The sequence below is a fragment of the Apaloderma vittatum genome, unplaced genomic scaffold (assembly GCF_000703405.1).
Source record: "Apaloderma vittatum isolate BGI_N311 unplaced genomic scaffold, ASM70340v1 scaffold24237, whole genome shotgun sequence".
In the NCBI taxonomy this organism is placed as follows: domain Eukaryota; kingdom Metazoa; phylum Chordata; class Aves; order Trogoniformes; family Trogonidae; genus Apaloderma; species Apaloderma vittatum.
Genome location: NW_009725995.1, coordinates 33,179 through 49,871, shown reverse-complemented (window position 1 = coordinate 49,871; position 16,693 = coordinate 33,179). Strand labels below are relative to the sequence as shown.

General features: G+C 39.5%; 1 protein-coding gene across 1 annotated transcript in view; it reads left to right on the top strand.

Annotated features, from left to right (window-relative positions):
- LOC104276710 (ankyrin-3) overlaps nt 1–16,693 on the top strand; it is a gene marked incomplete at both ends in the record, with an annotated part of 60,776 nt that overhangs the window by 16,040 nt on the left and 28,043 nt on the right. Inside the window, 4 exons of the mRNA XM_009873129.1 lie at nt 534–632; nt 8,943–9,041; nt 13,478–13,675; nt 15,669–15,767. Coding sequence (XP_009871431.1) covers nt 534–632; nt 8,943–9,041; nt 13,478–13,675; nt 15,669–15,767 — 495 coding nt within the window. The remainder of the gene's footprint in view (nt 1–533; nt 633–8,942; nt 9,042–13,477; nt 13,676–15,668; nt 15,768–16,693) is intronic.

The window sequence follows — 16,693 nt, the reverse complement described above, 5'->3', positions numbered from 1 at the left end:
TGATGTAGCTGAAACGAAGGTGCTTACGAGGCTTCCAGGGTTTGCTGATAATGTCCAGAAATAAATAGAATTGGTGTCTTGTTACTTTGGAATTAGACCTACAAATGTAATGGTTTTATTTCTTTTCCATGGCTCCTACAGGGCCAATGAAGTTGTGAGGTATGAATCCCATCATTACATGCTCACAGCCAGCCATAGCTGAATTAAATTGCTGGAGTTTAGTCAGTACAATAACATAAAGTCAACTCTTATACTAAAGCTGAGAACTGAGGCACAATCAAGCCTTTTTATAACTCCAACCACAACTTGTTTGTCTTCATAATATATATGTCGAGGTGTTGGGCCAGTAATTGTCACGTGTGGATAAACACAGCTTCCCTTTGCTTTCGTGCTCTCAGGAAAACAAGGCTTTGTTATGCTTTAGTAAATTGAACGTAATTCACTCTGTCAGCAAATTGATCATGGAGTTCATGAAAGAAAGATACATGTGAAAGATATGTGTACTTACTTTCTTTTTTTTTTTCCTTCCGCAGAATGATATCACACCATTACATGTTGCATCAAAGAGAGGAAATGCAAATATGGTCAAACTCCTGCTTGATCGAGGAGCTAAAATTGATGCCAAAACAAGGGTAAGCTTAAGTGTGAATGCTGTGAATGGCTGTGGAATCACAGAATCATCCAGATTGGAAAAGACCCTTGGGATCATCGTGTCCAACCATTAACCCTACTCGCAAGTTCACCCCTAGACCATAATAGAATTCTTGCCCCTGACCTGTTAGTTGTCATACAAGCTTAAATCATTCACCTTCCTGGCAGGCTACCATAGCTGCAGTGCAATTCTTTTTTATAAAATGATTGCATTAGAATGCTAACAATTTATATCTGTTAAAGCAGTGTATGAAACACCAGGGATGGCAAATTTGGCTCGGAACCAACAATTTTCTGTGTTCTCTGTAGAGCGTTTAATTAGGAGCTGCTTGTAGCTACTTAGGGGTAAAGGTGAGTGTACAGGAAAAAACTAAAAAACAGGATTCCGATTCAAATATTTCAGAATTGGAATGCAAGAAGAGTAACTCAGAACTGCAGTGTGTGTTTGCCTTTCACTATCCACAGGGCAGTGTCCCAGAGCACGATGTTACTGATGAATCTCATGCAGCTCAGCCTCTGTCTGAGCGAGTACTTAGGTGCTGGCTTGGATTTGTCAGCAAATGTGCCGGGCGTGGTGACGATTTCATCAGGTTGACTCCTAACTCTGTCCTCTGAGTGCCTTGGAAGCTCAATGCCTATGGTAATATCTAATTGCTGTAGTTAAACCCCATCAAACCAGTTTAGGGAGATTTTATTTATTCACACGGTGATGAAAAAGGGAAGGAAAATGTTCAAATGTGCGGAAGTTAACATAGAACTAGTGGTGCTGTTGGATGTCACGGCAGTCTTTGCAATGTGCTCCTGTGCACAGGTAACCTTCGGGAGCTGTGCCTGTAACTTTTTGATATCTGCATTTTCTTGAAATATTAGCTTATCACCCATCGATCTTCCATTTTTTATTGTTCTGCATAATTCCTACCAGAATGATTCTGAAGAAAACAAAGTTATAACCTAAGAATGTTTTTTTTCTACAGTTATTACTGTATCCACAGGTTTCTTTTTGTTTTTCCAGTGTTTCAGCAGTCTCTGAAATTTCCTACAGTGCTTGTAGAGGCACATTTGTAGTTTTTATTTCTGTGGCAAATTCAGAAACTGGATCAATTTATTTTGTCGTTTCTTTACTCTCTCCACATGTTTTCCTTTAGTTCTTCTTTTTTACCTTTAGAAGACACTCATGACTTCTTTGTAAAATGTTACTGTTTTTTCTAATTGGAGAATATGGAAGGGATGACTTTGCATGGATAACGTGATCAGTGGGTATAATTCCTGATTTAAAATACCGACCTGCTATGTGTTACATGGAGGCTGCCAGGCTGAGGGTGTGGGCCTACCCATGTGGTGGGGAGGGCCATGTTTTGGTGATGTGCCAGATGTTCATACCTCTCTACAAGCATTTGTGTGGCCCACTGTAGCCAAAACATCAGGGGCCACTACTTTAAGTGGTTGGAATCCAACTTGTTCTTTTCTTTTAGTTACGAGAATTCATGATCCACTTCATTTTCTGTATCACAGGCTCCAGGGTCAGACATTAGGATAATTTATCTAACTAAAAATACAGACTGGGATGGAAACAGGATCCAGGAAGAGGGCAGCAGCATCAACAGCTCCTGAGTCTGGCAGGGCTCCCAAGGGAGGCAAAAGGCAGTGAATGAGTGTGATTCACAAAGTGGTGATTTGTTTTTTCTGACTTCCCTCAAAGATTGCCTGCTTCCCCAAGCACCCATCCTCTCTGTAACCAGAAGGGGTTTGCATAACTTTTTCTGCTTTTGCTGTACATGTGTCACTCATCGTTGCCCTTCTCTGGCATTACCAGAGGCATCATTTTTTGGCAGTTAGTGACTAAGTGGAAGTTTTGCTCCGGGCAGCACTGACTCATCCTGGCAAGAGTTTACCAGCCTGGGGTCTGGGCAGCGTGTGCCTCTGTTGAGGAGACTCACTGAACTGAGCAGACAGCTGCATGATTGAGAAAAGAGAAGAGTATCACTGGTGTAGATCAGGAAAGATTTGTAAATCAATAGGTGAAGAAATAGAAAGCTGAGATTAATCATAGAATCGTAGGATTGTAGAATGGCCTGGGCTGGAAAGGACCTTAGAGATCATTTAATCCATTCATGTGCTGCTAGATGAAAAAAAAGACATTGTTCCAGGAGTGTCTGCCTGGATCTTATGTTCAGTATTGAAGATTAATTGCTATGAAGTGTTATAGCACATGTTCTGGCTAAATCTCTCTTGTTATTCCTACCTGACCCAATATTATTTTCCAAGGCAGAGCAATTGAGGTATGCAACCTTGCAGTAGTTCATTTTTTTAAGCAACATTATTTTTGTTTTAATGTCCGAGACATAGAATGGCCTTACAAAAATACAGGATGACAAAAGCTTCAGTCATATGCTTTTGCCATAGCATCACCACTACTGACTATACTGAAAGGCAAAGAAAAGCCAAGGCTGTCTTTTCTGATACACGTGTCAAGTCACGCTTATCAGCTGGGTTCTCAGCCTTGTGGTGTTCTGTGAGGGGCAGGTGCGGGTGCTAAACACACACACAGCTCAATAAACAGATGGAATTTACACGTAAAAATACATGTGAGACCTCTCCTTTCTTTCTTTCTTATTTTTAAAAAAAGAGATGAGCAGAATTTTTATGGATAACAGAGGAGTAGAATACTTTTTGTTTAGTTAAAATAGGTGTTGTCTTGAATCCTATGATATTATTTAATGCAAATGACTGGTTATAGAACACAAAATACCTCCTTAAAGGTGAATTGCAAAGGTTCTTTACCCATATGAAAGCACAAAAATTCTTCAAAATTGCTTGTTTCTCATGCTCAGAGGCAGAAATTGCGAGGCACCTGTTTCTCCTGTATCAGGTCTGTAATTCATCTTTGAATGAGTATGCAGAAGATCCCGTTTTGTATTGTTGACCAAACACTAACAGGGCCAGAATTTGCTGCTCTGACTCTTAGATGTGTCAGACTTAGCTGTTCAGCTTTCATATTGTGGTCTGTTCCTGCATTCTCTGTATGGGGTACTCAAGATACGCCCCACATAATCTCTATTTTTATTTTCCACAAACATACCAATTTTATAGAAAGTTCATATAAAGCCCTTCCTGAATATTAAGTAAGTTAGGGTAAGGATTTCTTTTCCTTAGTCATTTCTGTGTGCATTTGCTGCTGGCAGATGGTCCTGGAAACTGCAGTATTGAAGTACTGCACAAAAGATTAACATGAAGGACTAAATCTTTATCCTGTTTAAATTGTTGTAAAACTCATCCGTGGACTCCCAGTTTCTCTTTATTTATTAGGACTAGGATTGGATGAGCACCATCAATATTCTTGGACACCCACAAACCGTAGTTAGGAGTTAGTGTGTGAGCTATGAGGTTATTTCTAAAAGTGACCTTACAACTATTTTGAGCCTCCGCCATCTCTTTTTTTTTTCCTTTTAGCTCATGCTTATGTAGCGTTGTTTACTTTAACCAGCTGTTTATCTCCTCTCTGTCGTTTTTTCAGTGTGAGATGTCTAGCAGCTGATACTTGGGGTTTTGTACTGAATTCTTAAGGGTACTCCTCAAGAGCTATGTGCTGCTTTCATCCATCCAGGGCAGCTTTTATCATTCAGGTTTTTAACTAACATTCTAAGCAAAGAGCTATTAATGCCTCATGTACAATGTTTACTGAATGTTGCCCTAATTACTTCTTCTCTGTCTTCCAGAAAAGACTTGAAAAAATGAGGTTTAATTGGAGAGGTTGATTAAATTAGCTTGATTTGCTTTGGCTGTCTAATACTGTATATGCCACAGTGAATTTGTGTGTGAAGCAGGCAGCAAGTAAGTTTTTGCCTGAATTAACAATAAGTGTTTATAATCTTCATTCTACTGATTTTGCAGCTAAATAAGAGGCCAGCACTCATATTTGCATGAAAACATGTGGGATATGCTCTTCCAAGATGCATCAGATCATACATAAGCTGTTTCAGAAAAGCCACATGTATTAAAATATAAAATAACTACAAGAATAACACTGACTTGGTACTCTTAAGTGCGTGTCGCATGTGTAGGAAGAACAAACCTCATTTGTGCCCTGTTGTATGTAAGGGGCGATCTGCAGTAGTGGCAATGACAAATGCAGGAGGCTTGGAGCATGGAGGCACTGTGAAACAGAGAGACTCACCAGGCAGCGATGGGGGTGATAAACGCCAGAGGCAGCAGTAATCGCTTCCGTGGGGAGAACTTCTGCCCTTGGCTCAGGGGGGTGGAGGGCCATCACACTCCTGCCAAGACCAGGCACCCAGGCACCACTGACAAGCTCTTGCTGAATATTTGCGTCACAGCAAAGCTTTTACTGGGTGTTGTGTTTAATTTCATTGTTCATAGACTGGGTTAGTAGCTGATGCTTGCTGATGAGAGTTGTGGTAGTGAGGCTACCATGGATTTGGAGTACAGCCCAGAGAATCCCATTATGCCAGTGAAATCGTGGGTGAGCATGAGCAGGGACGGGGTGGCTGGCCAGCACAGAGAGGCTGGTCTGTGCTGTCCCATACTGCCCAGGGGTCCCTCCTTACGGTTCAGAGGATGGCCACAAGGGTGATCAAAAGGCTGGAGCACCTCTCCTACGAAGACAGGCCCAGAGTAGCCCCAGAGTTGGAGGTGTTCAACCTGGAGACGAGAAGGCTCTGGGGAGACTTATAGTGGACTTCCAGTACCTGAAGGGGCTACAGGAAAGCTGGAGAGGGACAGGAGGAGGGGTAAAGGTTTTAAACCAGAGCAGGATAGATTTAGATTAGATGTTAGGAAGAAGTTCTTTACTATGAGGGTAGCGAGACACTGGTTCCAGTGTCTCACCACCCAGGGAAGTTCAGGTTGCCCCGGTAAGTTGTGGAAGCCCCATCCCTGGAACTGTTCAACATCAGGTTGGATGAGCACTTGAGCAACCTGCTCTAGTGGGAGGTGTCTCTGCCCATGTGTTGTGGTGTTGGAACTAGATGATCTTTAAGGCCCTTTCCAACTCAAACCATTCTGTGATTCTATGTGGTGGCAGGGAAACACGCTACAGCAGGGAGGCTCAACTGCCTGCACCATCATTTGCTACCCTCAAGCCAGTTGTGACCCCAGTGTAACAACATCAGGGAGCTACACAGGTATCCAAGCCTCAACAAGGACCAGAAACAATGCTTGGATCTCCTTTATTTGAGGAGTGTGTGTGTGTGTGTGTGTGTGTGTTTGGAATAAAAGCTACAGAAAGAGCCAGAGATGGGCATACAGTCCTTATGGAAAGCTTTTGCCTAAGCAGAACTCCTGCCTTTGCTGGAGCTGCTCTCAGGCTCTCTGGAGGGATAGATAATGCAGATGATATGATTTATCATGTCAGCGCATACTTAGAGAGTCCTTAATCTGCAGATTATTGTCATAATTGTTTGTAATGGTTTTTCTGAGCCATTGCAGACTATCATATTAAGACAAGTTTGCTTCCTTAATACATGTAATATATTTTACGCTTCACACGGTATAGTCTGTATGAACAGTAAATAAGCAACTAGAAAATCTCCTGACAAAATCAGTGAAGTCTTGCTGAGTTTAGAGCAGTCTCTCCTAATCTCAGATTCTGTTTTTTAAAACAAAATCTTTTTGTAATCTGTGTTTCACATTGCCTCTGCATATTGCTTCGGGTGATTTTTGTGCCATATAGCAATTAACCAAACCAGGTGAATAGATGGTGTCTTTTCGAAATAAAAAAAAAAGATCTCTGCAGCTAAATGAGCTGTGTTCAGATGTATTTGCTTTTTACAGTGGGAGTCCTGTCATCATCTTAACAATGCAACTGTCCCAACAAGCACCTACATTGCATTGTCATGTTGTGTCACACCATGTGATGCATCTGGTGGTACTGGTGGTAGTGACTGCGATGTAGAATAGACTGAGCTGTAGCTGGCCAAGCACGACTGCCTGCTGCCTCTTGTGCCACAGGGACCTTGTCAGCCGTAGGTGCAAGCTGGGGCGGGGGCAGCCGCTGTGACAGTTTGGGGAACTGTGCTCCAGGGAGCTCTGAAGTAGTTTTTAAGGGTCTAGTCTAGTGCACGAAGATGATCAAAAGTGTCTCGTTCTCTGCGAGCTTGGTATACAAGACCCATGGTACATTGGTGAGATGGGTTGGGGGGTTCCCTAACTTTTGGGTTTGTGCCTGATCTCCTTGAGTATCTTTCTTTGATGAGCCTGGAGAATATGATAATTATATGAAGTAAAAAGAGTGAATAATCTAATGTACATGATCTTCAGCTCCTGCCTACAGGTCTCTGGTTACCTGTCCTTGCAGGGTTTTATTTTCCTTCCTGTACATGTTCTTTTGTGTGGACAATAGTTTTATGTTAGTTGTATGTGTTCTGCACAGCACTTGATATGCCCTTGCCTGTGGAAGCTACTGGTATGGGAAATATGCTTTACCTTTTTTAAACACTTGTGAAACTACAGCAAAACATATGCAACTCATCTGATAAATGCACCATTCATGGGATTTGATATCTTTTCTCTTTGTCTTTGCTTACATATTTTGAGCAATTCATCTTTATTTTGTGTAATATGATTTTAACAAGATGCCCTTCCGTGTACTTCGTGGGCTAAAATAACACAAAGAAGAATCAATGGCATCACCTCAAGTAAGAACATAGTGGACCAAACTGTTCGACTTGAATGAGTCCTTGAGTCCTGATCAAGTTAGGTCTGAACCAAAATCTTTTCATCATCTACATCAAAAACATATGCCTTATTTTAAGTATAAGAACATACACAATGGAAACCATGCAAGTTTTAGATGAGACTAGCAGAAAAAAGTTAATCACAACAATTTCTGTCTGCTATCTTTCATAGGTTTGTTAGGAGAGGGCAAAACAGTAGAAGCAGGAGAATGTTAGGCTGTCTGAATCGCTACGTCCCTCTTGCTTTCTACACTTTGAAGGCCTTAAGATGATGTTCTAGTAGAGTGTAATAGTTTAGGAATTATCAAAAATATTGTAATTATGTCTAAGGAGGTATGTTAATAGTACGTGCTACCATACAGAAACAGGCAGAGAAGGGAATGCAGATGTATGAATTAGTCCTGGATGTGTGAGAAGAATTTTCAGATAACTCTTTTTATAAAAATGATGTGACATACATATTTTAGACAATACCACATGTATGTTTTTAATAGTGCTGGAAGACACTGGAAGAAGGTCCCTTCCGTTATGACTTGTATTTGGAAAACTAAAAAATATTTATCTTTCTTCTTTATTAGTTTCAACCTTCCTTATAAAGGCTCCTTCTGACATATTTAGTGAAAAAACAATATTGTTGTCGCGTGGCAGTAACTCCTGCATATTTCTTTTGCTTGTAATAAATCAACTGTTTGCTCTTACTATTTCTGAAAACAGTATTTTTTCTTCCTTTTTTTCCTTAAAATTATGACACTTCTATTTGTAACAAACACTATACCATACAGCATTGAAAAACTCCATGTGGCTTTATTCACAGTTACTCAAGGGGTATGTGTTGTCTTTCATCATAGCACTCATGTACAGCGGGTTACCTGACCATTGTGAACAGGGTGCAGGCCAAAGAATAATCAAAGTAGTTTGGAATAGCTCTATTAATGTTAAAAAGAGTCTTCCTCTTATTTAAGGACTCTATTCCTAAGATGATGATAACTACTAATAAGCAAGCTATTCTAAAAGAGATATTGACAGTACGACTTTGCTCTAGACCAATCATTCATCTGGAAGTCCTACAGTTATGGTCTATACAACAAGGGACAGAATTTAATCCAGCTATTTTTATCACCTGGGGTTAAGATGGTTTTCTCATCTGCTATACACCTATGAAAATCAGTGTAATAAAAAATAATATGAGTAGGAAAGAGTTGTTTGGCTTTTTTTTTCTCTCAGACAAAAGGACTGTCTATTGACTTGATGCCTACTGAGAAACAGAAGTCCCAGTTTTCTCAAAGGAATGCAGGCAAAAAGTAGCAGAAGTGCAGTCTCACCTTTTTCTTATATGTACATTTAGCACTTTACTGCATGTACAGGCCTGGTAGTAGCCCACTGCACAAGCACCAATTTGCTAGGACTATTTACATGTTTAGAAAATCAGAGCCAAAATGTCCTCTGTCCGTTTGAATGAATGGGTTCAGCTGTTAAGTTGCATAAGAGCAGCATCCTGCAGGAATTAATTAGTTTCCTAGGACGTTGTAGGTCTTTATAAAAATGCACAAGATTTTACTGTGTATGAAACTAATCCATTATAATGCTTGTGATCCACAGGATGGGTTGACCCCCCTCCACTGTGGAGCCAGGAGTGGCCATGAACAGGTTGTAGAAATGTTGCTGGATCGTGGTGCCCCTATTCTTTCCAAAACCAAGGTAATTTGTACTGTTTTCTGCTGAGATAGTACTTTTAATTATTTTTTTAATGTAATTCTGCATGTCTCATGTATTTAAGGGTTTGACAATAACTTTCCTATTTCAGAGCTATTTAAAGTAACTGTGTGGGAGATCTCCAAAGTGAATGCCGTATGTAGCACACGTCTGCATATGTAAAATGTGTTAAATCGAGATACACAAGAAAAGGTTTCTGTGCCAACTAAAAAGGCATGTATGGTAACCCTATCCCTCAAAATTTCTATAGCTGAAGGTTTCTGTATCTATCCTGGAATAACTACACAGTGATTACATTGTATCTTCAGTTTGCACCAAATTACCCTAAGGCTAGAGTAGAGATACAAGATAAAAATAGAGCCATGTCTCTTTGCAAAGACAGCTCATATTTCCTTAGGGCTTAGCCTGATTACCAGCTTCTCCACTTTCTCTCTACAATTTATCATGCAAAATTCTTCATGGGAATTTCAAATTACCTGCGCCAGGGTACGCAGATTGCTTTAGTCCCAAGGGTTGGCGTCCAAACACACGGTTGCCAGAACTCTTCTGGTGGTGGTCTCTGCTGTGCTGTTTTTGCTGATTTTAAATCTCAGTGCAACAGCCTGCTTGGTAGCACCACTACAGTCCATGGCTTTCCCTTTCAGGGTTGACATTTGGGTTTGTGCAGTTTGTTGAGGTTCTTTCCCAAGATAACCTTCCACTACATGTTTACTCTCAGTCTGTAAGCAAAGTATTTTGAACACCATTTCTTGTTTCCTTCTGTTATGCCTTTTCTCTCTTCTGTCATCCTGTTCTGTCTCAACACCCTTCTATATTCTGCTTTTCTCCTCCCTTTTCTATATTTTCTTGTGGTGTTTTTTTTCCTTTACTGGAATATATTTAGCATTTGTTTGGGGAGGTTTGCACTAGCTTTCCTCAGCTCAGTGAGTCACTGGTAAGTGCTGTCATGGGTAATCTGACAGACAGATCCACCCATCCTCTGCATGTGGAGTTTCCATGGACTCCCACAGCCCTGACTTGCAAACTTCACAAGCAGGGGGAGACAGCTGGGGCTGCCTAGGAGACACTTGGGGCATGTCTCCATGCTGCTGCCGCTCCCAGAGTGTAGAGCTCATATACCAGCAAGTAAGGCACTTCCACGCTCTGTAGTTCAATTAATTACTTAAAGAAAAAACAAACAAACCCAAAACATTAACCCTATTGCTTTGATTTCCACCATCATAAATGAGAACTACATTTCTTTGTTACACAGATTTCATGTTGTCGAGTGTTATCCTTAAACTTAACTTGCTGTTCAAGGCCTTGGGGATTTTGAATTTGTTCCTTTTTCTGAGGAGATTCACACAGCCTGGTCCAGGGTTCACTAGCCAAAATCAGGCAGGTGAGAACATAGGATAGTGGGTCTGAAATAGCCCAAGGCTGAAAGACCTGCTTTGGGCATTGACCTGCAGAGGCTTATATAAACACCTTCAGCAAAATGGGAGCTTCCTCTCTGAAAGCGTGAAAACTATGTTACCTGTTAAAGAGTAAACAGAAGAAAGAGCAGCGCTTTCTGAGTTTTCCCCTGATGCATTAGTTCTACTGCTGTCAGAAGGTAAGCTGAGAAGGAGTGATACTTCTGAATGACATAAATTAATGCATTCCCTTGGCACTAACTTAGACTACTGCCCTCTGCATTAAGTAAGTGGCTCCATTGTCTTCAAATAAATTCAGAATGTTAGTGGAAATATGGCACATCTCTGAAAGAATTTGAACTGCACAAAGTTTTCTCATGTCATATAAAAACTTAGAAGAACAACCAGACTGCTGTTTGATAGCTATTTCCTGCTAGAGGATTTTTAGTATAGTGCTAACACTTTTTCGCACTAGAATAACCTTAGATTTATTTTCAGGGTTAGCAGTGACCTAATGGATTATCTTGGGGGGGGGGGGTACAAAAGGAAAGACAAATTCTGATTTTGAGTATACCAATGATTTTCTTTGTGACAAATGGCATCTCTGTGTAGCGATGTCCGTCTTTATTAATTATTGTTGTTCCAGGCTTGCTTTGCTCTTTTCCCTTTTCTTCTGTTTTCTTATCTTTTTTTTTATTATTATTTTTTGCCCAGCACTAATGGCACTTTCCCTGATTAAAGTCCTTTGACATAGCTACAAAATAAGCTATGTTTCACTGATAATTTTATGTTTGCCCAGTCAGGCATTTGGTCTGTTTGACCTCTGTGGTCCTCTTCTGGTTTTGGGGTTTTTTTTTGCCTTGCTTTCGTTTGTATTTTTTTTTAGGCTAATATATGGCTGTCTTTGATTGCTCTTGAATTTCTTCACCTTTTAATATCTTCTCAGCAATCTTCATAAAAGCAATATTATAACAGTATTTGTTTAGTGGCTCCCTCATTTCTTATGGTCATTCGTGGATTGTCTCTCACAACATGAGTATGGAAAAGGAGAATGTAGTTCTATACAATATTCTTCTGCTAAAAGCAGGAAGACAAGAGGCGTTGAAACTCATATAAGATTGCAGAGTATCTTCTACTGCAACAGAATTTATAGCAAGCCTGGTTTAGGTCATAACAAAAGACAGTATTCCAATGATGTTTTGAATCACCAACTATTTTGACATTGTCTTGCCTCTTGCTCTTGTGTGTCAAGTCTGACTGTTGCTGTACTTTTCTCATCCAGACAGAATTTTGTGAAGAAGTCCCATGTCATCTTCTCAATTTATTACTCCATTAATAAGTGTGGTTTATTGGCTGTTGTCGTGAAGAATGTCACTTTTCACCTGAAGAATCTTTCTTTTAAAAATGGAACAGAACAATGTATAAAGTTTCACAGTTTTTTATGGTTGCCTAAAAGGCATTATCAGTTATAAACTGTTGTCAGGAGGGCTTGATGTCTGAGAGAAATTAATTTTTTTATTCTACTGTTTAACTACACTAGAAGGCAGTGAAAACCTTTAAAATGCATTGCTAGTATCAAGCTTCCATACAGATAATTGCTATAATAGCCTTTGGGAATGGAAGAGAGGGTTATCCAAGCCAACATGAATCACAAGTGAGATGCCCAAGAGACAATCTTACTTGAAAGATATAACTGTGTCCAAGAATATCTGCTTCTCAGCATGGAATGTAAACTGCTTTTGAAGTCTGACCTGTTTGCTTTCACCATCCTTCTTCCATGTCGCTTTTTAAAATTATTTCACTGTGTGTTTCCACCTTCGTTTTGAATGTTTGTCGTTGCTGTTATGATATGGCCATGGGAAGGGAGAAGAGAGGAATCGCCTGGCTCAGAAAGGCCAAGATCTCAGCTGGTTTTACATTGCTGCTTTGCCTTTGCGAACTGTGGTCACTTGAGGGCACTGCATCTGTGAGCAAAAGGTTCGGTTTCTTCGTGATGACAAACACAGCGTACTCTCAGTCATTTATAGACTACGTACTATTGTGTGTTAACAGAATAGCTCCTGCATTTGAATGTAATTTTGGCATTAGAAGGACCAAGGTGGTTTTGGTTTGTTTTTTTAAAAAAGAAAATAAAAATGTTAGAAGGTGTATTGAGGCTTATTTAAGGAGCTTATGTACCTCTGCTAACAAGACTTCTTTCAATCTGACATATTTTTTAATTTTTTGTCATGAAATAGGGGCAGACCTTTAAAGTTCTGAGTATTATTTCTCTCATGTTTTTACTTTGTAAATGCAATTTATGTTGACAGCTTGTTGATTAACTCTTACAAGCAGAGCAAGAAACAATTGTTGGTACAGGTTTTGTTCCTAAACATGAATCTCTCTCAGGTGTTTCCCTCATGAAACAGAGCTTTACCACTGCCACTGACAGGTCATGTCATGGTGGTCTTATTCAGATATTTTTAGCTCAGTTGCATTTGAAACTTTCACTGTTATACCAATGTCGTCTGGGAAGAATGGTCTCCACAGGTGTGTGATGCAGTGTAAGGTGTATGTACAACCCAAATTCAGGAAAACGCTAGTGGAGGGATGAGAGGAGCTTGTAGTGAATACTGGATGATGCTATGACCTGCTCTCGTAGGCCTGGTATATGCAGGCTATGTTATAGTGATGAGTTTAATGCAGCTTTTAAAACCATTAGATTTCCTGCTTAGGATATTAATAATAACAAAATGCTGTTCTTTACATAACTCACCTAACTTCAGCAACTGTGTTTAGAGCATCACTGGTATGGCATGACTGGTTTTTTTTAATGTAGAGCTGCCTACAAACCCTAACCAAACAGACTCTAATTCCACGTGTCTTTTGCCAGAGTAAGAACCCTTATTGCTACACTGAACGTGCTAAGTTTATTTTGGGTGCTCTCTGGGCTTGTAAAATTCTTCATACAACAAATGCTCTGAGAACAAGGCGGAGGCGTTTAATCTCTCCTCTAACCCATTGGTATTGGGTCTCTTTTGTTCGCAGAATGGTTTGTCTCCGTTGCACATGGCAACGCAAGGAGATCATCTAAATTGTGTTCAGCTTCTGATTCAGCACAACGTGCCTGTAGATGACGTCACTAATGACTATCTGACTGCGCTGCATGTTGCCGCCCACTGTGGCCACTACAAAGTTGCCAAGGTTCTCTTGGACAAGAAAGCTAATCCCAATGCCAAAGCACTGGTGAGTACACAGTGGGTTACTATTCACAGCTAAACATTCTTCCAAAGTTGTAGTGAGACTTCTTTGAGAGTTATTTTCTGCCTGCTGATGGCTGACAGTTGAATTGTATTGCTACAGCCCAAGAGAGAATGCTCAAGGTTCGGTGTTAATAATGTGTTGTGCAATCAGAGCAGACTTTTGCTTACGGATGGTCAACAGTGATTTATTACTTTCTAGTGTAACTAGAGCAGTTTTGCCTCCTCGTAGCTTGTTATGATTCTGAATAGATGAAGCAGCTGCAGATGTAACTGCTGTAGGTTTTTGGTACGGAGAGAATTCTTATTTGCTAAATGTTTGTAAAGAGAACAATAATCAAAGAGAAAATAATCAAAGAGGAATAAAGAGAAAACAATCAGCAATGTTTAAAACTGAGAGAATTTTTATTAGCTCTCAAGGATGTGAAACAGTAAAAAGTAGAAGTTAGTTACATAATGAATATTTGTGGTATTTTGTAGTTATGTCAATGGAGTCATAGATCTTTCTACCTTAAAAACAACTTCAGCAACAAAATCTGTTAGGGTAGTTAAACTGCATACAGACTGAATGCGCTAGTGAATTTTGTTTAAAATTATACTTGCAATCTCTTGTTTTTAAAATGTCTTTTTGATTTGTTCTTCAGTAACTGTTCAGAACAAATTTAAGTTCTGACACTAATTGGATTGACTGTCAGTTTCACAGCCTGATGCTACTATCTCATTTGATTTCTGAAATATTATGTGAACTCCTGAAACTCTGACAAGCCAGGTGGGATTGACTCTCTTGAAAACAGCAGAGGCTGCATAGATTTCTTTCTCCCAGCCCCTCTGTTTTTTGTGTCAGATCAACCTGTCTTCAGGTGTCTTTGATCAAGGTATTACATTACATAGGTTTTATTCACTATAGGCAGCAAAGGGGGAAACTCCTAAGCCTATAATATTTATTTTTGCCTTCTGAAATAAATCATGATCAGGTTCAGCTTGTCAGAGTTGCTGAATCTCATTGGTCTGGTAACCTAGCCACAAATTTTGTTTTCCTAAATCTTTTAGTGTTTCCTTTTATTCTGTCCTGATCCCCAGTCAGGATCATTAAGTAGAAGGAGCCTGAAACACAGTTCTCTGAAACTCATCTGAGCTCACTCTGGACATTGTCCACTGCTAAGGAGAGAGTTGGGAGCTGCTCCCTTAACTGGAATAGACAAGCGCACTGACCTCATGTTACAAAAGCATATGATAGTAAACTACGTGGCAGGTGAAAAAGCTAATTTTGATCAGATCGGAGAGAACAGTTCTGTCAGCTGTTTTCAGAGTTGTTCTACAAAGGCGTTTTTGATGAGTATACAGAGCGGCATCAGCATTCAGTGCGCTATTATTGTACCAGTCGTGGATGCTCTGGGCAGCTTATTTTCCTGCTTTACTTGTTTTCTCTTGTATTATCTCACACTAAATAAGATGGTAGTTTTAAGTGTTCACTCAGCTGCATGCACTTTTTTTTTTTAAAGGAAGGGAAAAATAATTGTAATTACAGTAAGCTGTCAGGCAATAAATGGGTGGGGGGGAAAAGGTAGCAAGATTGGTTTAGAAGATCCAAATGCCAGGGCTTGTAAAGTTTTTTTACCAGCAGTTCTGAAAAGTTGAAGGAAAACCAAAGCCCCCAAAAACTCCAACAACCCCTCACCCCAGTTAACAGTGAGTATACCAAGCAAAAATGGAGTTTTGATAGGTCTAGATGACCTGAGAATTTTAAAAAATATATTATTTATTAGAGTGAGCAGGATATTTCATAATTAAAATTGGTTATATGAAATACATCGTCTTCTCCTTAGAAGTTTTTTCTCTCTTTTACATGAAAAAATATAGTGAAAAGAAAAACAAATCCAAGAAGTGTTCTGTTAAAACAGTAATATTTTATGTGAGTTCCAGTTTTGCTTTTTAATGATGTTTCCAGTATCAAAAAGTATGTAATTTCTCACTTACAGAATGGTTTCACACCTCTTCACATTGCCTGCAAGAAGAACAGAATAAAAGTAATGGAACTTCTTCTGAAGCACGGTGCATCAATTCAAGCTGTGACTGAGGTATTAAAGTGGTTTTCTCACATTTGTTTTTGTTTTTTCTATAAAATTAATTGTAATTATATTGATTAATATTTTAATGTTTCTGAAGGAGCATGTACCAATCAACTCAATTTTTTTCAGCTAAGTATCATCAAATAATAAAACTGAATAATAAAGTCAGTTGCCTTAGTGGATCACAACACCCAAACAGCTGATACAGTTTGGGAATACAGTGGGAACAACAATTTAAATTTAAATAAAGATCTATTGTACAGGCCAATTTTGGCCTGTAATTTAATATACTGAAGATGAAAATTGTCCGGTTACAGATAGAATACTGGGGTGAAGGCTGTGCTTCCCTCAAGTCCTGTTTTAAAAGGTGGTTTAATTCAGACCTTGTTTTGGCTTTCCACACAGAAGTTGTATGCACCCGCAATCATGTGTTGTCACAAATCAGTTAGACAGAAGTCAATATGCTATTACTTCAGTCAGGATGAGATAGTCTACACCCAGTTATTGGCACAGTTTAGAGATTAATTAAGTACCTATGGAAAATTTGGATTGTCTACATGTGTATATATTTTCTACTAAGTTAGGAGGAAAGGTCACATATATAAATGTGTGAGAAGAAGCCAGATTAGAAAACAATAAAGAATCCCATTTATTAAACAAAATACAGTGGGGAACAGTTCATCTCCTCAAAATGGAGTTTCATTTTTTCAAGATGATCTTTAAGGTCCCTTCCATCCCTGACAATTCTGTGATTCTATGATTCTGTGATTTGATGCGTGGGCTTTTGTTCTAATTACTCAGAAGCAAACCATACAGCTCCTGGCTTTAGAGAGAGACGATGGAGCCTGCCCTTGCCACAGCTCACGTATCTCCAGACTAGTTTTTGAAATCTGTAGGGGTTCTAGATGCAGCTTTCAAAGTCTTAATTTAAAGTC